Raw genomic sequence first — 23,250 nt, 5'->3', positions numbered from 1 at the left:
CCCTTGTTTTGGTACCCCTCCCCTTTTTGTTTTCCAGTTTTATATGATGTTAACTAGCACCATGATTCTGAAAGGACAGGAGCATGGAGCTCTGTCACAACTGGGCCAGTTGTCATCCTAGTCAGCTACAGCACGATAAGGGCTTTTTTTCAATCAAGTGCATGACAGGCTGCCCCCACACCGGGGAAACAACTCAAAGCCCATACCTTAATAGTGGTGTTAATAAGAACGTTTTAGAGACTGTTGTCTGCCCCCCTCCCCCGCAACTCACACATTTGTGGTAATTATCAACACTACAGGGCAGCGTTTTAAAGAAAGATTTTCAGTCACTTACTTTAGACCAAATATGTGAAGAAGGGTAAGATGAAACCTCAGGTTTACTACTAAGTGGTAAGATACTGCAGTTGGATCTAGAAGACTTCACTCGAAGTGCCCCTGGATAAGTAATTTAATTTCTGAGTTTATGTCCTTCTCTATCAAATGAGACCAGTAGTACCTACCTCATAGAGTTCTTCCTATGATTGAGTGTGAGTGAATCCTTAAAAAGAGTAGATTCTGGTTCTAATACCTGTGGTGAAGATAATGCGGTCAGGGCATTTTCAGCAATTGGTGAGAGCATAGGAAAAAAGTACTCAGGAAGCTAGCAGACATTGACAGACTTCATCATAGATAACACATTCATTAGTGTCACAGCTCAGACTGAGAGGTCTTGGATGCCCACCCAAGAGACTGGCTGAGCCCAAAACTTAAGTGGGCATTACTTCATGGCCTATCGACATTCTTCCAGGTCATGAGCATGGTTGCCCAGCAGTACGCAAATAGCCATGTTATTCAATGTTGGAGATTTGTCACATTTTCAGTGCTTAAAGGTTTTTAATTCTCAAAAAAGGAATCTCAGAGGCAATCTAGTCCCATTCCTTCTAATTAACAGCCGAAGAAGCCTCCCAGTAAACACTGGTTAGCGGTAGAGCCAGAGCTGAAGTCCAGGTTTCCTGACCACGTTCTACTTTTCAAGCACAACTGCCCTGCATTGTTACTCATTTCCGGTTATGGCACCCGCCACTGCCGACCTATGGATATGGATAACAGATAGATGTACACACTCTGCCAACTGGAATTAGCCCTGAGCCTAGTGATGCTCAAGCAGGAGTGCAGGCCATTTCAAGAGACTGTGCTTCCATTTCTTTCACAGGGAGCCTACTGGTTTTACTAACACATGACTGAAATCTTGCTCTCATATACTTAGGCATCGCAGGCCCCATGAGAGGATTTGTATGTAGAAACCCTCATAAACCAGTATCTCACTTTAAGTACTGAAGCTGTGGTCTTCTACGCTTGGGGATACACACACAAGATTCTCATCACACAGCACTCACTCTTCACACATACACACGCTAGTGTAAATTCTTAGTACTGTCCTTGAACGTCTCCCCAGGTAGCTTCTTCCCATGCTCGCTCATATCATCAGCAGCTCCACTGCCTCTGATCCTTTTACACGAATTTATTTCTATACAAGGTTCTAAAAACACCCCTTGGTTTGTACATAAGTTTTTTTTTTTCTTCATTTTAAATTGCTTTATAACAACTGGTTTCCTGATTTTTTTCATTTTCTCTTTTCTCTGAAATCTGCCATGATTTAAAAACAAATAAAAAGGACAAAAGGAAATAAAAATGCTGTTGGCCAGAAGACAGGGTGGGTGGAGAAAAACAAAAAGGACAAAAATAAACAAAACATCAAATATGAAAATTCTCAGAGATAATGCATTTATAAACACAGAAATGGTTACAACAAAAATGGCCGTGATGAGTGGGTATATATATATATATTTATATATATATTTATATATAAATCCGTGTCCGGCAACTGACCGTGGCACCTAGGGAGCTAAGTCCAGTCCTTGTGTTTGCCCTGAACTCTCCCTTCTCTGCAACACCCCTTGTTTTGGGCTTTTGTAAAGAACACAAAGCTCCCACAGCTCCTCTGGCTTTGGGACTGGAGACTGAGTATAGGGCCTTGGCTGGCAGAGAAGGGGAGAGGCTCCAAGGAAAACCATAACCCACACTTCTAAGCCACCCTTGACCATTTTGGGGATCTCTGGCCCCTTGGGGACCACATCTCAGCCCTTGCCCCTTTAGAAATAAAGGGGGTCTGACCCCCACCCAGATCTCCCTCTTCCAGCATTAGGTAGGAAGTGAAGTGAGACCACGAGGGGAAGACGGCTCTTGGGGATCGGGGCATGTGAGAAACCTCTGTTCTTTTGCAGGCAAGAATAGAATGGGAGGCTGGTTGCCTTTAGGGCTCCCTTCTCTCAGAGATCTGGGAGGACCAGCCTCTAGTCTTCCACCAACCCCAACTTTGAGGATTATGAGGGTAACGAGAGGGTAAGTGCCCACACTGGAAAAGTTTCTATGAGGTCATAGCAAATCCCTCCCTTGAGCACCAACCCCCAATTTTGAAAAGCTATGCTTAGAAGGGGAGGCTGCTGGATTATACTACCAGCATATTATTCCTTTGCCAATCAGGAGGGCTGATGTTCCTTTTGAAGAGGAGTTGAGAATAAGCATGGTATCCTGTGTAGGAAGGCCGTGCCTGAGGCCCAAGGAGATGGAGCCAAGGCCTGTCAAGAAGAAGACTTTTCCCACCAAGAGAAGCTGGAGAAAGAAGGGACCAGAACTTCTTTCCCCTCTTCCCAGTGGGTGGCAGCACAGGTCTCTATGAGCTGGCCAGGTGCTCCACCTGGATGGTGCTGGTGGTGACAGTGAGGCAGATGTCCTTATGATGCTCCGCCGTCTTATAAGGGGTCAGGTCAAAGGAACACTGGGGTGGAGGGTTGGGGTTGCTGTCCCCGCCACCCCCACCCTGGGGGGCTGCCCCAGGGGACTGGAAGTGTGGTGGCTGTGGCGGCTGCTGCTGCTGCTGCTGCTGCTGCTGTGATGCCTGGGAGGCCTGGGCCTGGGCTTGAGCCTGGGCTTGGGCTTGGGCCTGGGCCTGGGCCTGGGCCTGGGCCACTGCCGCCGCTGCTGCCGCCGCCTGCACTTGTTGCTGGAGATCAGGAGGGTTGTGTTTCCGCATATGTTTCATAAGGTACGTTTCCTGAAGGAGATGGTGAAAAAGAGTTGAGGGATGAAAGAGAAGGAAAGAGGTTACTTATAACCAGCATCCTGGGCTCTTATTTTACTTTATAAATAGAGCCATACTTCAACAGAGACATTCTGGAGCCGTGAGCAAGTTGTCCCCAGGAGCCTCTGCCAGTGCTCACTCTTGGGCAGGAAGGAGAGGGGGAACCTTCACGGTCACAGTAGGCATTCAACCTGCCTCAGGAAAACTGGTCATTTCCACAAAGATCTTTGAATGGAAGGACTTTGCCACCTTTTCCTGGAGTCTAAAGGAAAACATCTAACTGAAATCTTTCTTCCCAAATTGCAAGTTATTTTGCCTTACGTTTAAGTAAAATTAAGAATCATTGCTTAGCAATCTTCCTCTATAGGCTTAAGGAATCAGGCACCCCCAAAACTCCTTAGCTACAGATCTATTTAATTTCTCCTCTCTTTATTGATTTTGGTGAGCTGGTGCTAGGGAGATTCTGTATAGTCAAGGCAGCACCTCTCCCTCCGGGAAAATGGGGTAAGGCGGACTGTGGTCCTCCTGGCCTGTGGGGAAACTAAGGGCAAGCACGAGCATGAGCACTCACCGATGTGTATGCCCGACTACAGATAGTGCAGGTGTACACCTTGGCGTGTTTCACCGTGTGCGTAGACAGGTGCACCTCGAGGGAGGCTGCGTCCGTGTACGCCCGATGACAATTGTGGCACTTGAAGGGTTTATCTTTGTTGTGCTGCCGTCTGTGGGACTGGAAAAATTAGGAGAAATCAGGATAAGGGCATCAGACTCATCCTTCCTGCCTCTTTGACCCTTAATGCCAGAGTGCTGAGCTGGGTGTCAGCCTGCCAGCTTCTCTATCTGAAGGTAGTAGGAACTGCTTTCAATAAAACTTGAGGAGTTACAGGCTAAGGGAAGAGGCGTAGCTCCTGCGGCATATTCCAGGATCCTGAGAAGTGGGAAGGACACTATGCTGGCCCCACTGGCCCAATAGTTCCCAAGGCAAAGCAGGGGGGTGATGCCAGGGAATACCAAGACTTCTCCACAGAGCCTCCAAAGTCAAAACACTTTTCAAAATAATGGTAAGACCACGTTTGCCTTTTCATTCTCCTCCTCTCATGACTGTACAGAGATTCTGTGATGTTTAACGGAGCAAAGACTGAGCATGGCAGGCAGGAGCATCTAGCCAGCTTCCGGTAGGCTAAACATTCAAAACGTGCAGCCAGGGCGCCAGCGTGGTGCAGTCAGTCAAGCATCCAACTCTTTTTTTTTTTTTTTTTAAAGATTTTATTTATTTGACAGAGAGAGATCATAAGTAGGCAGAGAGGCAGGCAGAGAGAGTGAGAGGGAAGCAGGCTCCCCGCCGAGCAGAGAGCCCGATGTGGGACTCGATCCCAGGACCCTGAGATCATGACCTGAGCCGAAGGCAGCGGCTTAAACCACTGAGCCACCCAGGCGCCCCAAAGCATCCAACTCTTGATTTGGGCTCAGGTCATGATCTTAGGGTCATGAGACTGACCCCACTTTAGGCTCCACACTCAATGTGGATTAGGATTCTCTCTCTGCCCCTCCCCAACTCCGCTTGTGCACATACACGCACTCTCAAAAAAATTTTTGGGGTGTACATGTCTGAAAAGATGTTATATATGTTAACTTGCAATGGGTTTGTTATTTTTAAATGAATTACTAAATATTTTTTCAAGTTTTTCAGTTTCACATTCTCTGTGTTGGCGGGTATTACTCACATCGACAAAAACTCTTTGGGTTTCCCAACAATTATTAAGAGCGTAAAGGGGTCCTGAAAGCGTTTGAGAACCACTGCACTACTCAAATGGCGCCGTGACCCAAGTCTTAGACGCAAGGCCCCGCGTGGAGGGTGGAACATTTACCTGCAGATTGGACAGCTGTGTGAAGGCTTTCTCACAGCCCGGGTGTGCACATTTGTATGGTCTGTCACCGGTGTGGATTCTGCATGGGATGAGAAAAGGAGACAGGAAAAGGATGTCAGCAAGGCCACTCAGGGATTGGTTCCTTAACCGACCTCCTCAAGGCCACTCCTGTCCTCCTCTGGGAGTACAGGCTGGGTTTCCGGGAGGTCCCAGCCTCAGCTCCTCTCTCACACTGATCCTGCCACAGTGCCTGATCTCTGCTCACTGCCTCCGTCACTCAGCTCAAGCTCCTCTGCTGGGGGAGGAGGGACCGGTGGCTTGGCAGCCAAGAGACAGGCAGTTCGTAATTTGGCATACAGGTCAGCTCCTACAGTAGCTGTCCCTAATGAATGTTCAGAAACATAAGGTAAACACACTCGTAGGGAAAAAGAAACATAGAACACTTCTTCCTCAGCCCCCACCGTACAACCAAAACCTATTCCCTCAGCCTTGAACACTGCTCCCAGAAAAAGCTTTGGTATCAAAGAAAAGCAGAGAGTTATGCTAATTATGGAGAATAGCAATGATATTAATACGCATGGCAACTCCTTGGGGCTTTTCCCAGTCTGGCCCCCGAAGGGCAGGAAATGCCTAGTTTAGTATCAATGTGACCTCTTTCCCAAACGTTACTGGCCCCTCCACTGAGATGAGCCAAGGACTTGAGGGTCTGTGGACACCTGCTCCTCATCAGGGACTTCAGAGCCAGCTTTGTAACCAGGTGCTTTTCTGGACCTCCGAATAAAATCTTGGAAACGTCACAGGACAGGTTTCTTTGTGAGGAAAGCCCGACTCCTCCTCTTCGCAATGCCAGATGTCTGAGCACTTGGAGGGGGGTCGCCGCATCCGGAAGCAGCCAGGTGAGAGGGCTCCTGATCAGGAACTCTGGACTCCATTTCAACTTGAGATCTGCCTGAAGGACATCATCAACTCTCCCGGCTGGCAGGTTTGCTTCCTCCAAGTCACTCCAGATTCATGGGACAAACAGTGGGCATCCTTATGAAGTATGAGCTTTTTCATTTTGTTTGCCAGTTCTCTGTGACTCCGTTTCGGACAGGTTTTGTTTTGTTCTCTATTCCTGGCATCCTTGGAGCCTTGCTGGTTGCTGTAGGGCTCACGAGGCTGGTACCCAGCTAAAGTCCGATTATGTCTCCCGTTCATAATTGGTGCCCTAAGGGCTAGTGGTATGGTCTTCTCCAATCACATGCCCTTGCTCTGGCACCAAGGAGAAAATCTTGCAAGATGTGTGTATTGGTGTTTGGAGCAAGAGAAATGAAGGCAGAAGCTGTCTCTGCCCCGGATGAGTCTCTTCCTCCCATGGGTCAGGGAATGTCACAGTCACTGCATCTTCCCCACGCTGCTTGTGCCCCAGAAAGGTTCTGAGCGTCCGCTTGTGCCTCCAGGGTTGTGGCTTCTTTTTCTCCCAGACGCCGGTCGTATTCTCCTCCAGCCAGGTCTCTCCCCCGCCCCCCGCATGCGGGTTGTTGTGTGTGTCCGGGGCGGGGGGTGGGGAGGGCATGCCAGCGGGGCGGGGGCAGTAGCCCGCCACTCTCCCTTACCGTGTGTGCTGCTGGAGGTGGGAGAGCTGGCGGAAGGCCTTCTGGCAGTAGGAACAGTTGTAGGGCTTGGCCCCCGAGTGGATTCGGAGGTGCTGGGCCAGGTAGGAGGTGTTGGCGAAGGTCTTGGAGCAGTGCGGGCACTTGTGGGGCTTGATGGTCTCCGTGTGCATCTTGGAGTGGATCCTGCCGGAGAGGAGAGGAGAGGAGGGAAGGGGGGAGGAGGAAGCAGTTCGACACCATGGGCTCAGCTCTCTGCTGGGTGAAATGATGTTGCTTGACGGATGACAGCACCCCCTCCTCCCTCCTCCCAAACACACTCCGGCCTGGAGAGGCTAATGACGAGGACACCCAGAGCTAGGTTGCTGCTGATCTTACGTCGGTGGCTAGAATGGCAGTGAGATGATGAAGAGCTGCGACCCCTGGCTCCTGGTCACCTTAACGATTTCAGGCTTGTCAACCCTCTGCTTCGTTCTAAGGTTATACACTCACCACAGATACCCTGCTTCCAAATAGTAATTTGAACAAAGGCCAATAGCGCCTGCTCCCCATGGACCTGAAGTTGAATGCACACCTTGGCTCTGAACTGAAGCATATAGTATAAGCAGGGCCTGCTCTGCAGAAGATTTCCAAACACAGACACAGAGAGAAACCACAAAGACCATTCCAGACTTGGGGACTGGAGACCACCATTGCCCAGGCCCCCACAAACTGTTAAAACACAGAGTTTATTTTTCAGAATCGGTAAAGAGAGCGAACGGAGGCTCCCGAAGGGCCAAGTAGAAAGGGAAAAGAGAAACCGTGAGGACAGAAGAGTAGGCTCAGGAAACGTGGCCTCGGGGGCAGGGGTTCACAGCCGAGTGGCAGGGCAAAACCAAGAGCAGCCTTACCGGGTGTGCTGCTGGAGGTGGGAGAGCTGGCGGAAGGATTTCTCACAGAAGTTACAACTGTAGGGCTTGGCCCCTGAGTGTATACGGATGTGCTGGGCCAGGTAGGAGCTGTTGGCGAAGGTCTTGGAGCAGTGCGGGCACTTGTGGGGCTTGGTCTCGGTGTGTGACTTGGAGTGGATCTGCATCTCCGACTTTGAGTAGAATGTCAGTGAGCACATCCGGCACCTGGGCCAAGCGAGGGCAGTGGTTAGAACTGTCCCACCGGCAGCGCACTGCACCCTCCCCCCACTTTCACAGAAGCCAGCCTATCTGCTCTTTTACCGCAACTGCGCTCAAAGGCCCTTGAGAGGAGGATCTGCTCTACTTATCTTGGCAGTCTATGCTTCTAATACAGACCCACACGATACAAATATTCAGTAAATGTTCAAATGATCTGTCTCCCTAAGTATGTAGAGAAACAAAAATTCAACCAGAAAAGACAGTAAAGCTTATTATTGGCTCTAGGCGAATGTGGATTTCACTGGGCCAGGGGTATCAGCTAACTTGTTTTCCTTCTGCCTATAACTTGATTTCAGACTTTGAAAGGGCTCCCTGCCCCAACTTCTCGTGCACAAAGTTCATCCCTTGGGTACTTCTCAAGTTCCCGAGGGGCTGATGAGGACAAACTGACTACACTCCCCAGAAGGACTTCTCTCCTGTCTCCTTACATAATTGCCTTCTCTCAGATTCTCTCCTACCTCCTTTTAGCCAGTGATTCCTAGAAGGATGGGGGTGGAGGGGGATCGGAATTATCTAGAGGGGCTTTTCCAAACCATCTACGTCTGGCCTCCACCCTGGATCTAGTGTTCTACTGGCCACCTCTACCCCTGAGCAATCAAGTGAGAACCACTTTTGCAAAGAGCCAAGGAATGAGCTATCTCCCCCTCAAACATTTAGGAGGAAAAGATTTGTGAAACACTGGGCTTCCATGCTAATTAACCCTTTCCTCTTCCCTAGCGCATAGAGCCGGAGCCAGCACTCTGGGCATACATCAGCGAACAGCTGATACACTTTCACCCATCACCTGAGTGGGTAATCCTTCCTGTTCTGATGCTGCCCAACTGTATCAAATAAGGAGCCTCTGAGCAAGATAAGCCACACTCACTCAGACTTTATTGAGTAAGAGTTATCTAGGAGCTGGAATGCTCTCATTCCTCAACAACCCTGCAGTGCACAGCATGAGCTGGTAGAAGAGGGCAGCACCTGGAAGCCAGGCAAGTGGGGAAAAAGTCCCCTCTGCTCTGGTTCCTCCCCAACTTCTTTCTATCATTTGGCCTCAGGATGGTGTGGGGAGAGGTCTTCTGCTTTCTTCTGATCCCAGGAGAATTTTTAGAGAATAAATGAGATCAAGACTAAAAAGAACTCTGCGCTCCTCAAAGGAAAAAATGCGACATTATTTGGGGGTATTATTATTGTTTCTACTAATTATGATTCTTCATGTTTCTACTAAAATTCCAATCATTAAGTTCAATTTCTGTTTCTCCGGGCACCTGAAAACTCTGAAGGAAATCGGATTCCCAGTTCGCCAATCCCTGGCCGTTGTCTGGCATGGCCAAACGTTATATGGGAGGCGCAGAGGTTCTGTTTATAGTTAGTACAGGCCCAAGGACACAGCCAATGGAAGCCTGGACACTTGGGCTCTAATCAGGGTTCAGTTACAGGCTTTGCTTATCAATCTAGACCTCAATTTTCTGGTCTGTAAAATGGAGAGATAAACAGCTGCCCGTAGTAGGGCCAGCAAACCCCCAGGCCAGTCAAAGGTAAGCCAAGAGTGTTCTCGAATAATAAAACTGCGCTAATGTTAACAGTACCAATGCTGATGGATGAGCTGATGCCACTATGCGTTCCACTGAGGTTGGAAACTGGACACCTTGTCACTGGGGGGGGGGGGGGAGGTACTAATGTTACAACATAATTTCCCTTGGTTGCTACAATTTCTAGGACAGGTGGAACAACACATTCATTTTAACTCAAACAAAAGCTCATAGTTTGTGTGTGAGTGTTGAACACACAGCTGCACCCTTAGTATGAAATTAACTACAAGAGAGAAAATAACTCTCTTTATCCAAGTTTTCAACTAGAGAGGAATCTACAAAACTTAAATCTGTGGATAATGGACTGGAAACAAAATAAGGAGTCTCAAATGACGATCATAATAATGAAAATAATAGTTGCCATTTGTTGTGCCGGATATTACCAGGGCCCCATACCAGTTACAGGCACTTGAGACACATTGTTTCCACTCCTCACAACAACCTGGTAAGTATTATCCCTGTTTTACAGAACGGAACGAGAAGGCTCAGAGAGGTTAAGTAATTTGCCAAAGGGCAAACAGTTATTCACTACACAAAGCTATGATTCTAACCTATTCTGAGATGCCTCACACTAGACGTACTCAAGGACAGGCAGACTATCATCTGTCAGGAATGTTCAGAAGACTTAAACTACAGGGACGGGGGTGGTGTAGGTGACCATTAACGTATTTCCCACTCTGAAATCCTATGAAGCCAGATAAAAGAGCACAAGTCTTTTAATGCAAGGTGTTGGAGGTTGGAAAGAAATCTGATTTAGGAGCTCTGTAGCAGTGGGGAGTCAGCAGGAAACAGCAAAGCCACCACCCTATTTCACTAGGCCAGGGGGCACCAGTCACATCTAACACAAGAATTGGGCCCCTTTGGGGGCACGTAATACAACGACCCTGTTTACAGTAATAACTTTAAATCACCCCAATTTTCCCCCTAAGATATTTAAAGCCAATTTCAGATATTCAAAACATTTCCACATGATAAATGGGGGCCATGACTGCCCATTTTACAAGATGGGAACCAAAAGCGAGAAAGAAGGTGACTTGTCCAGACTAACAGAAGCCAAGTCCAACAATACCCAGTCAAATGCCACTGACCACAGGAATGGATGTGGTTGACCCACACATGCACGGAAACAGGGATTGTGTGTGTGTATGTGCGTGTGTGTGTATGTGATTAAAAAGACTCCTTGGGAACTCCAGAGTTCTGAGTTTTTGAAGAAATTCCATTCACCTAGAATATAATTAGGCACCCTTAATTTCAGAGTTCTCCTTAGTCACCTGGGTGTGGGGCCAGTCAAGAATTTCAAAAACACTGAGGGTGTAGAAAATGCTACCAGGGCTTCTTTCCAATTGTATATTCACATTCCTTCCCATAGTTTGGGAAGTCCAGAGTTAGCTTTAATGAGAGCCCAAAAAATAAACAAGCAAAAGCAAAAGCAAAAACAAAAAAAGAAACCTCTGGCAGAATGATGGGACCCTAATCCATGTGCAAAGCTCCAAAGGGTCAGAGACCTAGCCCATTATTCTCACAACAACACATTTTCTAGAGGTGTATCTCCATGTCACAATGACCTCACTTTGAGCAAATACATAAAAATCCAGATTTCTACAAAATAAAAGGGATTTCCACTATATGAAATGATATATAAAAGATGCTTTTAAATGAATCAAACTTGTCAGGTACCTTTATAAAATGATATGATGTAAACATTTTCCAGGAACACTTTTATTGTATAAAGTGGGATACACCTGTAATAATAAAGCTGCAGTGAACTTTTGGATTAGGAGCTGCAATTCTGCAGTGCTCAGTACTTTCTGCATAGGAACACTCCCCTCACTTTCACTTAAAAGAGGAATTTAAACACTCTGTAGTCGTGGCTACTCTCCATGGTAGAAGCGTACAACACAAACACAAATAAATGCTAAATGACAACTATTGCTTCTTTCTTTTGAAGTTCCCAACATTTCAAATCTTAGATGACATATACTCCCAAGAAACGGGAGGCATAAACAGAACTCTCCCCATTTTACAGATGAGGAAACTGAGGCCCAGAGAGGGGAAAAGGACTTGCCCAGGGTCACACAGCAAGTTCGTGGTGGAGCCGGGAACTGAATCCATGAGCCCAAGGCTCTGTCCATTTCCTGTGCCGCAGTTCCCTTCGCTCCTAAAATGGGAACAACATTGCCCATCTCGGTACACTAAGGACAGACCCAGTCTCCCAGCCATGCACATCTGCCCCTGTCTGCATCAAAGCTGTGACAGTGGTTATCCCACTCTGTAACCTGGGACCAGACTTCCCAAACCCACTAGGGCCCCTGACAGTTTCCAAGGGGATTAAAAGATGTCCAACTTTCAAGGGGCAGGGAGTTTCCTTCTGAAATTCTTTTTGTATATCACCACATGCAAATATAAGACTATTTGGCAATGGACAACTTAAAGGAAGCAGAGAATCCAAATGACTTTCATGAATTAGAAAGTGAGCAAACAGGCATTTTATAAGCATATAGTCCGGGGTGGGGGGGTGGCGGGAGAGAAGGGCGATATCCTGTTCCTCCCATCTTTTTATACAGATCCCTCCCATCATCCCAACCATGCAGGGTCAAGCAGTCTCAGAGCTCAGATATGGCCCAAGAACCAGTGGATGGCACGCAGGTTAAGGTTAGGGGCTTATCAGAACAGTTTCTTAGAAAAATAGAATGGAAAGTATAGAAAGCACAAAGGAGCTGGAGATGGAGTCTGAAACCCAGTCTAAAGCCTTATCATAAGGAAGAAACTCCGTTAGGTCATTCAAAAATTAGTCAATGCTGACAACCCCAAAAAGGAAGGCGTACAGTGGGTTTGCGTCCTGGGGAAGAGTCACTAGAGAAGTGCTAGTTGGAAGCTCTACGTTCCTGCCCCACAACAGAACACCTGACATGCAAGTGGATCTGAGGTGGAAAGCTGTCCGCGTGGAGCCCGATTAGGGGCAAGACACGAAGGGGGGAGGTAAGCTGAGACAGGATCCTCACCCCTTGCTGCCCTGGCTCTGATCCTTACCTATAGGTCTTGCCGTCTTTCTGATGGTCGTCATCATCCTCGGGGGAGAGGACATAAGGGTCATTCATCTCAGGCAGCCCTGATTCCAGCATCCGCTTCTTCTTCCGGCCCCGAGGGGGCTTAGGAGCCACATTGCCACCTCCACCACCACCTCCTCCTCCTTCCTCTGTTAGGGTTGCTGCTACCTTCTTGGAGAGGTCAGGGACCACCTGCAGGGCTTGTGAGCCAGGGGGAAGAGCTGAGACAATCATGGGAGCCGAAATGGGGAAGGTCTGAGCTGATGAGGCTGTGGTCACAAGGGAGCCTGAGGGGGACGTGATTACCAAACCAGGACCTAGGATTGGGAGAAAAAGGAGATGGTGTCATGTTGTCCAGTCCTGATCCTATTTACTTCCCCCAGATCATTGTCTAATCAACCCCTCACCACCACCCCCCAGCCCGGAGTATATAGGAAACCCCAAACCCTGTAGAAAAATAATGGTCTCCTAACCCCTGTCCCCACCCCACCCCCGGTAACAGTGAGATTTACCCCTTGATTGACTCCCTTCTCTTCTCCACCTCTGAGAACAGGAGACTCCTTGATTCAGAGAAGGAAAGAATGTCACCTCCTCAAAGGCAGGGACCGCATCTTCTACTTCTTTGTATCCCCCACAATGCCTAGCGCATTGCTAGGCACACAGTAGGCACTTAATAAAAATGTGATTGAGTAATCAAACACATATCCCACTCCCCATGTCCTTGGAGCCCTCCAGCCTGGGGTACTGATCATGGAAGATCAACACCTCAGATTGGAGAAGAGCAGAGTGGCTCACCAGCAGTCATCAGTCCTGTAGACGGCACAGGGACCACGGTGATATTCTGGGTAACGGATGCCTGGCTATGTGGGGTCAGCTGGTCTGACTTGGACTCTGTGTCCATATTGATGCCTGAGGGCAGGGACACTGAGGCAGGCACTGTCAGCAGGGTGGGGTAGTGGGGTGGAGCCAGCCCACAGCCCTTCTCTGGCAGCAGCTGATCCTTCATCTTGTTGATGAACATCGTGTTCTCAATCTAAAACAAAAGGAAAGGGGAGGCGAGCGGGGAGGCGAGTGGCCACCTCTGAAAGAGCCTGATTTGGTCTGCTCCCTAAGCACTTTGTATGGTCTGTCCTCCTGGGAGAGCAAGAAGTACAGTATCTTTGGGCTTCCAGAGAGAAGCCAGGACAGAAATGCTATGATTCTTGTGGCGGGGACCTGGTGAAACAGCACGTGATTTATCTTGCTTCAGTCTTCACAGTGATAGAACCTATGCTCAGAGTTGAACAAAGAAGGCAAAAGAGAAGGAGCAAAAACCAAACACCACCTACCTGTCCTGAGACTGTGGGGATAGAAGGCCAGAAGTACGGGTTAGAATTGAAGTGAGATTCTTCCATTCTACCTGAAGAGAGAAAGAGACCGCGTCACACTCACGACTAACTCTAAAGAAACGTAGTAACGGAGAAGAGCAGTTGAGGAATTCCTGGCCTCTTCTTTGGCACCTGACCACAGGGCTGCGAATTTACAGTGAGGATCTTAGAATCTACCATATTTGTCCTGGAAAGCCACTCAGCATGAAATCGAACAGAGCCTATCTTACCTACCTCAGATGCCCGTGAAAGAACTTAATACATGTCTCACTTACCCACAGAATGTCTCCCATAAGCCAAAGAAATAGACTTGGCTGTACTTTCCTTTGGTGACATAAAGAGAAACTCAAGTCATGAGCAGGGAAGGGATGTACCCATGGTCACATAAAGTAAATCACTGACCAAGTTAGAAACAGCCAGGGTACCTATTCCTACTCCTCTTTTCCTTTATCCCACAGATCTATCTTCCTTGAAATAAAACATCTTAAGACTTCCAACTGACACATCTGTAGTTCTATGCAGCTTGAAAAGGTTCTAGGCCAGAACACAAAATGCCCGAGGGAACTGAAGAGTGAAACTGGCAGGAATCCCAATCAGTACCTGATGATACCTGGGGACCATGCCCCAACAATCCCACCAAGATCTCCGTAGCCCTGCACTGGGTACCACACATGCTGAACGGAGCAGTGAGAACCTGGAATTACCAGTCTAAAAGAGGTTTCGAGGGGCACCTGGGTGGCACAGAGGGTTAAGCCTCTGCCTTCGGCTCAGGTCATGAGCCCAGGGTTCTGGGATCGAGCCCCGCATCTGGCTCTCTGCTCAACAAGGAGCCTGCTCCTCCCTCTCTCTCTCTGCCTGCTTCTCTGCCTACTTGTGATCTCTCTCTGTGTCAAATAAATAAATAAAATCTTAAAAAAAAAAAAAAAGATTTCGAGCACCAGGAGTAGCAACAGCACCCCAGATTTCTACTTACAGGATTCAGAAAAGGGACCACAGTGGGCCAGAATACATAACACAGTACTAGACACCTGCCTTGTGATTCTCAAACACGATGCTTCTGAGAGTTCAATTTCTTCTCTGTGTGTGGATGATAAATGAGTTTAAAACTTTGGGAGGGAGGAATAAGCAAAAAGAGTAATCCCTCAGAATCATGTTGCGAGTCACAGATGGATACAGAATCTAGGCATCCCACCATTTTCCCACTCCGGTCACTTCTCCTAGCAAGGTAGTATGTTAATGGCAATTATTCAAGAGTAGTTTCCCCAAATCCTGGACCCAGGAAGATCCAGTCCAACAGAAGGTAGGTGAAGAGGGAGTATGAGACTGCTGGAATGGGGAAATGACCAACAGCTGGAAATAAACATTAACATCATGCTGCTAGTCTGAACCAGAAGCAACTAAGATTCAGGTGGGAAGGAAGGACCCGTGACTTCCAGCCACGAGTGGGTCCCACTGAGGATGCGCTGGAGGCAGATACCAGAACCACTAAGTACTAGAGGGTACGGTGGGCATAGAAACCAGGTTTGAGGTAGATTAAGGAAACTAGGAAAATCTGTAACAAAGAAGGAGAAACAGAAGGGACATCACTCTAGATGTAACCCTGTTCCTTCTCCTTCTCCAGAAATCTTACCACTTTTTCTGCTCTATTAAACAGCATTCTCAATTTTCACAAAACCTATAAAGGGAAGCAGAACTGAATTGCAGCCTACTCTTTCCTAAAAAGTAGCAGAGGAGAGGAGAGGACTGCACTAAATCTGTGAATACAACTTTACACAAATAAGGCTCAGTATTAAGTGATCCCAGAATCAACCACAGGCACGTCCTGCTCCCCAACTTATAAAATACATCAGAACAGGGGTGCCTGGATGGCTTAGTGGGTTAAAGCCTCTGCCTTCAGCTCAGGTCATGATCTCAGGGTCCTGGGATCGAGCCCCGAATCGGGCTCTCTGCTCAGCAGGGAGCCTGTTTCCCCTCCCACTGCCTGCCTCTCTACCTACTTGTGATCTCTGTCAGTCAAATAAATAAATAAAATTAAAAAAAAAAAAAAAGTTTAAAAAAAATACATCAGAACAATCTCCAACACAGGTGCCAACCTTTTCCTTTCAGCACTAACTTTACAAAGGGGCCTTGGATCCTTCTTAGGCAACAGAAATCAAGAAATGATCAGATCACAGTTTAAGGAGACCCAATCCTGCCAAGCCCTTGGGCAAGCAGGGATCACATCTTGGATCTCCCCACAGTCTCGAACACAGAACTCCTCACCCAGCATGCAAGTCCACATTTAATGGACTGAATGACAATGGACTCTATACATACAGATTTTGAAAACAATACTAGGGGCTCAAATCATAACCCAGAACCCCATCTGTCTAACCGAGAAATGACACAGACAAGAGTAGTGGCGTATGATGGCAATGAAGTAGAGAATTAAGCTGGACAGTAAAGAAAGGAGGGTCTAATTTATAATCTCCCCCGAAGGAAGTAAACACATTAGGGATGTGAAAATTTAGGAGGGAGGAACTGAAAGCCTGAAAATAAGACTATCTTCAGATAGGGTTCTGAGGCATAAGGCCCCTCCCTGCTAGTAAAGATTAGATCCATTCATACTGTCCTACTAGTGGCTCAGGTGAAACACTTTATGGAAGAAACAGCCCCTGTGGGTTCTTTACCAAGGGGGCACACAAAGTGATGTGGCAGGGGTGGCTGGGTGGCTCAGTGGGTTGGGCCTCTGCCTTCAGCACAGGTCATGGACTCAGGGTCCTGGGATCAAGCCCTGCATCGGGCTCTCTGCTTAGCGGGGAGCCTGCTTCCCCCTCTCTCTACCTGCCTCTCTGCCTACCTGTGATCTCTCTCTTTCAAGTAAACAAATAAAATCTTTAAAAAACAAAACAAAACAAAAAAACCAAAATGATGTGGCAGACAGGACCATGTCACCACCACTATCACCATGAACATCTACTAAGTGCTCGTTGTGTTCAGGAACTGTTCTAAGTCCTTCCAAGTACTTCACAACGATTGCATCATTTAATCCCCACAGCAACTAGATGCAGTAGGCAGTGGGATCCCCACGTTTCAAATGAGGAAACTGGAGTCACAGAGTCAAAGAGTAAATATTAGGGCGGGGATCTGAATGCAGATACCAAAGGGCATGTTAAGAATGGGGGTTCTAGAAGAGACCCAAACCCTACAACTGAAGTACATACTCTCTGACATTGTGACTTGATGCACCAATTAAAATTTACATTTCCAGGGGCGCCTGGGTGGCTCAGTGGGTTAAGCTGCTGCCTTCAGCTCAGGTCATGATCTCAGGGTCCTGGAATTGAGTCCCACAACAGGCTCTCTGCTCAGCAGGGAGCCTGCTTCCCTTCTTCTCTCTCTGCCTGCCTCTCTGCCTACTTGTGATCTCTCTGTGTCAAATAAATAAATAAAATCTTAAAAAAAAAAAAAATTTACATTTCCAGGAAGGGACTATACATTTTTGAGAGAGTTCTCCATAAATGTTTCCAAAAACGAAATTTTGGTAATAGCTAAAAATGCAGTTAAAGAGGATATTCTCTGTCCACAACCTGGGAGACCTCACGTGGCCACCAAGGTCAATGATTTTAGAATGACAGAATCTGAGTAAAAAGGCCAGACCATCCAGAGGGATGAACCTGAATAAAAGCCCTTTCCACTTCCCTGGATATCCAGGCTATCACTCTGCTTTGGATCTTAACAGAACAAAGCGGAAGACAAGAACCACAGCTGGTCCCAGGACACAAGGATAAATGTGACTCATGGGCTGCCGATAAATATGTCTGCCCCAAAGAGGGGGGTACACGGAGGATTCTGCTCACCCAACTAGGAGCAATGTTTGCCTGCAAAATGACACCTCTATGCTACACTACTGTTCTGAAAAGGCTGACTTCTATCCCTGTATCCCTGAAAGGAGATCAAATGGAGAGCCAAGAAGGAAGGCTTTTGGGGCACCTGGGTGGTTCAGTGGGTTAAAGCCTCTGCCTTTGGCTCAGGTCATGATCCCACCGTCCTGGGACCGAGCCCCAATTCCGGCTCTCTGCTCAGCAAGAAGCCTGCTTCTCCCTCTCTCTCTCTGCCTACTTGTGATCTGTCTGTCAAATAAATAAAATATTTTAAAAAAAAAAAGAAGAAGGAAGGCTCTTGCCAGAATACAATGTAAATGGTGCCCCCCTGGAGTTGTGTAACAGGGTGCTCCTGGTGCCAGATCACTCGAGACCTTTTTACTGTCCATTAACCTCTTAACTTTCTATGTTTCATGGAACAATTCTCCTTCCCAAACCATCCCAACATTCAAGCAGGCATATACCAACAGTCTTAAAACCTGGAGAAGCCCAGTGATATTATGGGGAAGCCCCATCTACACAGAGTGCCAGTTCTGATGGTTATGCCAATATATCAATGATAATAAAAAGAACTGGTTTACCCTAGATTGGGAAGGAAGTAGATTTGTTACAGACCCAAAGAGCAGGAAAGAAAGAAAAACAGTAAGTAGAAAGAATGCTGGCAGATTAAAAATCTGGGTTCTCATTTCAACTTTACTACTGCAGCATACCCCAAGCATTCCGTTAATAAAAATGAAGGTTTACTATAGTTAAGCTGAACAGTATTTTTCTTTCAAGAGGGTCAAAGAACTATGTATTTCTTTTCCAATCTGAAAAGAAATCTTGGAAGTACTGAGGAGGTGAAGAAAAAAGACAATTATTAAGTAACACCCACAAAACATTTAGTAAGACCTAACTCTTACACCAGAGCTTTGTCTATCAGTCTGTCCTTCCCCAGTGTGACCAGCCATCCAGGAACAAAGATGCCACCGCCTGCAGCATGTGGTTTTGGTAGACATGGTAAAAGACCATAGTCTCTTTCCCGGCACTTACTGTTTTAAAAAAATTGTTGCTTTTCAAATAAACCCCGATTTTTCTTCAGGAAAGCAATATTCCCTTAACACAACAAGTCTTGAGAAAATCACGGGAAGACTGCGGCAACCAAGTGTAGTAGCTGGAAAATGAACCTAGAAATCAAGACTTCTGGAATCTAATTCTAGGTCCCACATCAGTGGTTGACTCTGAATAATTTACTATTCTACTAAGTTTCTATTTGGGTAGAGGATGGAGGAGAATAAACCCCTTAAAACAAATTCATAAGGCATATGGTGATGGGAGGCAGCTCAAAAAAGAAAAAGAAATAAAATGCTTCAAGTGCTCCCAAAAGGAAGAGAGTTAGGGAAATACTTCCATGTGCCAAGGACTACTAGTGACAATTACTGACAATTACATAAAGACCACATAATTACAAAGGCACTACCCAAGAGTATCAGGTCTATAGCCTCCAGCTCAGTAATCATCAACTAGAAGCACTAACAATAGAGATGCAAAGAACAATCAACTCAACTCACCTACAGAAAGAACTTGAACCCAGGGACCTCAGACGCTCTATGGAGAAAAGCTGCTCCAAAATGCACAATTGCAGAAATGCTGAAATATCAGCTAAAGGACTTGAAATGAAGAAACGCAGGGAGCCATTTTCTTCTCAGTAAGGAAACAAAATCTTTTTCCTCAGGTTCTAAGGGCACTCAGCAAGGGCCATCTTGATAGGATTTGGGGCCTTCCTACCATCTGTGAACTCTTCCAAGTACAAAATAACCCAGAACAGGTTTATCCCAATTCTCCTGGGAAAGACCATCACACCATGCCCAAACACACCAAGAGGACCACTATGACCACAAAGTTGGCAATCCAAGCCAGCAACTTCTACCCTGGGTACCACTGGACCATGGTACTCAGTACCCTGTGGGAAGAAGAGCACAGCCTGTCCTGCCTATTTCACTACAAATGATGATCTGGGAAATATGAGGGGGGAAAAAAAAGTGGGCAGGGAAAAAAGGGGCGGGGCAGTTGAAGAGGAAATATGCACTTACTATTTAATTATCAACTTGGCTCAGAAACCTATGGGGAATAAATTTTATAAACCAGACTGGAATTAGTCCTCAGAAGAGATCGCTAGGATTATAAGCTCTGAATTCAAATTCTTTTGGGTCTCACACTGTCATTTTCAGACTACCTAAAACTCTACCACTATCAAACCTTGTATTCTGAATTCTTCCAGACCAACTTCTGAGGTTCACTCCATACAATTTTATCTACCCACAACCAGGGTTGTTTTTTTTCCCTGAAAACTTAACTCTGACACATCAAACTGAAATAACCCTGTGTCACAGATTCTAATCACTCAACAGGTCCACTTGAAGCACCCCTCTGTGACATTAATATGAACCCCACTCTAAACTCAGCTCTGCTTGTTCCAAATACAGAAAAGCAATTCCACAAGCCATACCACAAAGACTATACTGGCGACTGGGGCTCATTTATCCCTGAAGCAGAATAAATTTCTCTTTTGGACATAATGCAGCTCTACTCGGTGATTTCACTCAGGCATTTCACAGATCATTTCTGAATACTGGTGGGAACAGAAAGTGATGGGGTAAAGTGCTAACTTTTTACACAAAACCTTCCTGGGCATCTTCAAGAGATAATTTTTCTCTCACATCAAACACCAGTATCACAATTGCTATTACTAGAAGACTTCTGTCACACTGTCCCCAAAGAGCCCATTTAATTATGACCCCTTCTCCCCCCAAACCAGAAAATCCATTAACCCAAAATTGTCTTACCCTCTCTCTCTCTTCCTCCTGTCGTCTTATTCCTTCTCCTTTCCAGGGCTCCTGAACTTTCTGTAAACAAATCGCCTGGGTTACTGGGGCCAATAAGGGTGCAGCCACCAGGGGACCTGCAGAGAACCTCAGGAATTCTTTGACACTCAGCAGTCAGTCTTGAAGGCAGGCAGACCCCCCCCCCCAAATCCAAAGATGCAATGGTATAATAAGGAGTGTAGTGCCACCCACTATGCAGATAGGAGGGAAATAAATTCAATTCCCAGGAACTAAGATGAACTCTATCGCCAGTGTTTGGGTTCCACTCATGGGCTCAGACACTGGCTCTTCCTCGTTCCCCAGGGCTACAGGTAAGCAGGGGTCATAGAACAGAGGAGTTGGAGACAGAGATGGGCCCCTGCCCCGAGAGGATTGGCTCAGAAGACAAAACTGAAGACTAGGGGGATGCACAAGCCCTTGTGTCAGGCACAGTGCCAGTTCAGGCCCAGCCACTTCCTCTGGCCTCCCCCCCACTTCTTCGAGGACTTCGCCCCTGCCTACCCAAGGCCTTGCGCCAAGAAGTACCTCCCTCAGCCTGCACAGGGGTCTATCTATTGGACACCTCAGCTGTCCCCAAAAAACCTTCGCTCCCCTGAGACAGCCCCTGGGAGCCTTCTCCTGGTGTCGCCCCCCACCCCTTCCTCAAAGACCCTTCTTTGGGACGTCCCTCCTTCCCCTCCAGGGAGCTGAACTCTGCCACCCACCAGACAGACACCCGCCCCCTAAGCCCCCCCATTCCTCCCCATCGCCCGCTCCTCCACAACCACTTCCGGTTCCGGGACGGACACACATACAGTCACACCGTGGACCCCCCCTTCCACGCCCCCCCAAGGAAAAGGGGAGGGGGGAGGAGCAGAGAGCTTGGCGCGCGCCGGCTGCAGCGGCGCGAGACTCACCCGGCGGCGACGGCTGCGGCGGCGCCAGAGCCTGAGCCAGAGCGCGGGAGGGGCGGCGTTTGCTGGGAAAGGAGGGAGCCGAGTGGGGCGGGAGGACCAGCAGGGGGCGAGGGGGGGGGGGAGAGCGCGAGGCGGAGCGCGCGGGCACGCACTTTCGGCGCGAGACAGACCCACTCACTCACACGCACGGAATGCGCGCGAGACACCCGCAGGGCGGGGGCGCGAGGCAGTGGGTGGCCCCCTACCTCCCTCCCTCCCCTAACACTCACCCGGAAGTGGTGCTGCAGCTCGTGCTCCCGAGAACCCAGATTCCTCCACGCCCCCTCCCTCCCTCCCTCCCCCCGACAGACTCGGAGTAGAGCTGCGGCGGAGAGAAGGCGGGAGCGCCGGAAACGAAAAGGGGGGAGGGAGGGAAATGGCAATGCAGGGGGGGCGGTAATGGGGAAAGGGGGGGAATGCAAAGGTCGAGTCACTTCCGGGAGCGGCAGAGCATTTCCGGCGCTGCCAGCGCTCCGGAATACTCAGGGCAGAAGTTACGACAAGTAGGGGCGGAAGTGGCTTCCGCCCAGGGACGCGCTAGAGCCCTTTGTGGATGTGACGCCACAACGGAAGCGAAGGCGGGTTCCGCTGAGGGCAGAAGCCGATCCTTCAGAATTACGGTCCGGGGCTTCCGGAAGGGACTTCTGGGGAAGTGGGAGGGTGAAAACCGACAGGTTTATGAATTATGCATCAGGTACGGGGCGGGAGTGGGGGGGCGGGGGAAGATAGGGATTCCTAAAAGACTATGGATTCGTTTCCCTTCCTTCAGCGAACAAGACTGATATAGGAGGTTACCATTATTTTTTGCTATACTCTCAAGACTGTCTCAATGCTTTGAATTGTGGGGAAGGATGAGGATGTGTCAGTCGTTTTCTGAGGTCCCCCAGAGTAACTGATAACCTCTCCCGACCACACCTCTGCACTTTTGGCTTAGGGTCTCTATGTTCTTATTGCCCCATCCACATCTTTATCTCCTCACCCTGCTCTACTTTTGAATAGAGCACTCATCACCCCCTGTACTGTATTGTATGCTGTCTACCTCTTCCTGCTGGAATACCGGCTTCAAGAGGGCAAGGGCTTTGAATCGTTCGCTGCCGTATCCTCAGAGCCTGGCATTTGTCGCAGACATGAACACGGCATGAACTCTTTGAGGAAGCCTTACAGAATTGCTCGAACGCATAACGGTTCTGTTCTCTGAATTTCCACAGCATTTAGTCTGTACCTTTTGTTGCTCTTTTTTTTTTTTTAAGATTTTATTTATTTATTTGACAGACAGAGATCACAAGTAGGCAGAGAGGCAGGCAGAGAGAGAGGAAGGAAGCAGGCTCCCTGCTGAGCAGAGAGCTCGATGTGGGGCTCGATCCAAGGACCCTGGAATCATGACCTGAGTCGAAGGCAGAGGCTTTAATCCACTGAGCCACCCAGGCGCCCCTTTTGTTGCTCTTTTAACTACTTCGTTTATCTGACTCTTCAGCAACATTGTACATGGTATTCTAACCACTGCTTTTCTGAGTACATAGTAGATGCTGAATATATGCTGTTTGAGTAATGAATGCTGCCTGCACCCGGATCTGGCAAGAATCCCTTTGGACTGAGCTCTGTTTTGGCTGAAGCAGAATTGAAGTCCTTCTTACTAACAGTATTAGCCCCTTGCTGAGAAAGCAAAATAATGCGAATAAAAATAATTGTAATTTTCTTTTTAGGGATAATGAAAATAAGATTCTGAAGATTTAAGTGATTTTTTTTTCCAAAATCACAAGGAAGTAGCAAAGGATACCTAAAAATAAACATTTAAGTTAAAGGTTTAAATACAAGATATGTATCTTAGGTTTGTAATTATAGTTTGTGTCCTT

General features: G+C 47.7%; 1 protein-coding gene across 9 annotated transcripts; it reads right to left on the bottom strand.

The window, feature by feature from the left end:
• Positions 1-1,486: 1,486 nt before the first annotated feature.
• Positions 1,487-21,838, bottom strand: ZNF384 (zinc finger protein 384). Of its 9 annotated transcripts, XM_046012929.1 has the most exons (13): positions 21,628-21,838; positions 21,359-21,420; positions 20,424-20,483; positions 13,700-13,770; positions 13,167-13,404; positions 12,884-12,931; positions 12,355-12,688; positions 11,390-11,482; positions 7,472-7,696; positions 6,585-6,767; positions 4,990-5,068; positions 3,693-3,851; positions 1,487-3,094 (listed from the first exon to the last, which is right to left on the bottom strand). In XM_046012929.1, exons 4-13 carry the CDS (start codon positions 13,763-13,765, stop codon positions 2,714-2,716), a joined length of 1,806 nt encoding a protein of 601 aa, XP_045868885.1. In that variant the 5' UTR covers positions 13,766-13,770; positions 20,424-20,483; positions 21,359-21,420; positions 21,628-21,838; the 3' UTR covers positions 1,487-2,713. The 9 variants fall into 9 exon arrangements, with proteins under 9 accessions (XP_045868885.1, XP_045868884.1, XP_045868889.1 ...); XM_046012928.1 differs by lacking the exon at positions 21,359-21,420; XM_046012933.1 differs by lacking the exons at positions 6,585-6,767; positions 21,359-21,420 and having other exon boundaries at positions 21,628-21,837.
• Positions 21,839-23,250: the final 1,412 nt, after the last annotated feature.

The sequence above is a fragment of the Meles meles genome, chromosome 7 (genome assembly GCF_922984935.1).
Source record: "Meles meles chromosome 7, mMelMel3.1 paternal haplotype, whole genome shotgun sequence".
Lineage (NCBI taxonomy): Eukaryota > Metazoa > Chordata > Mammalia > Carnivora > Mustelidae > Meles > Meles meles.
This window is presented reverse-complemented; position numbering and strand designations above follow the sequence as displayed.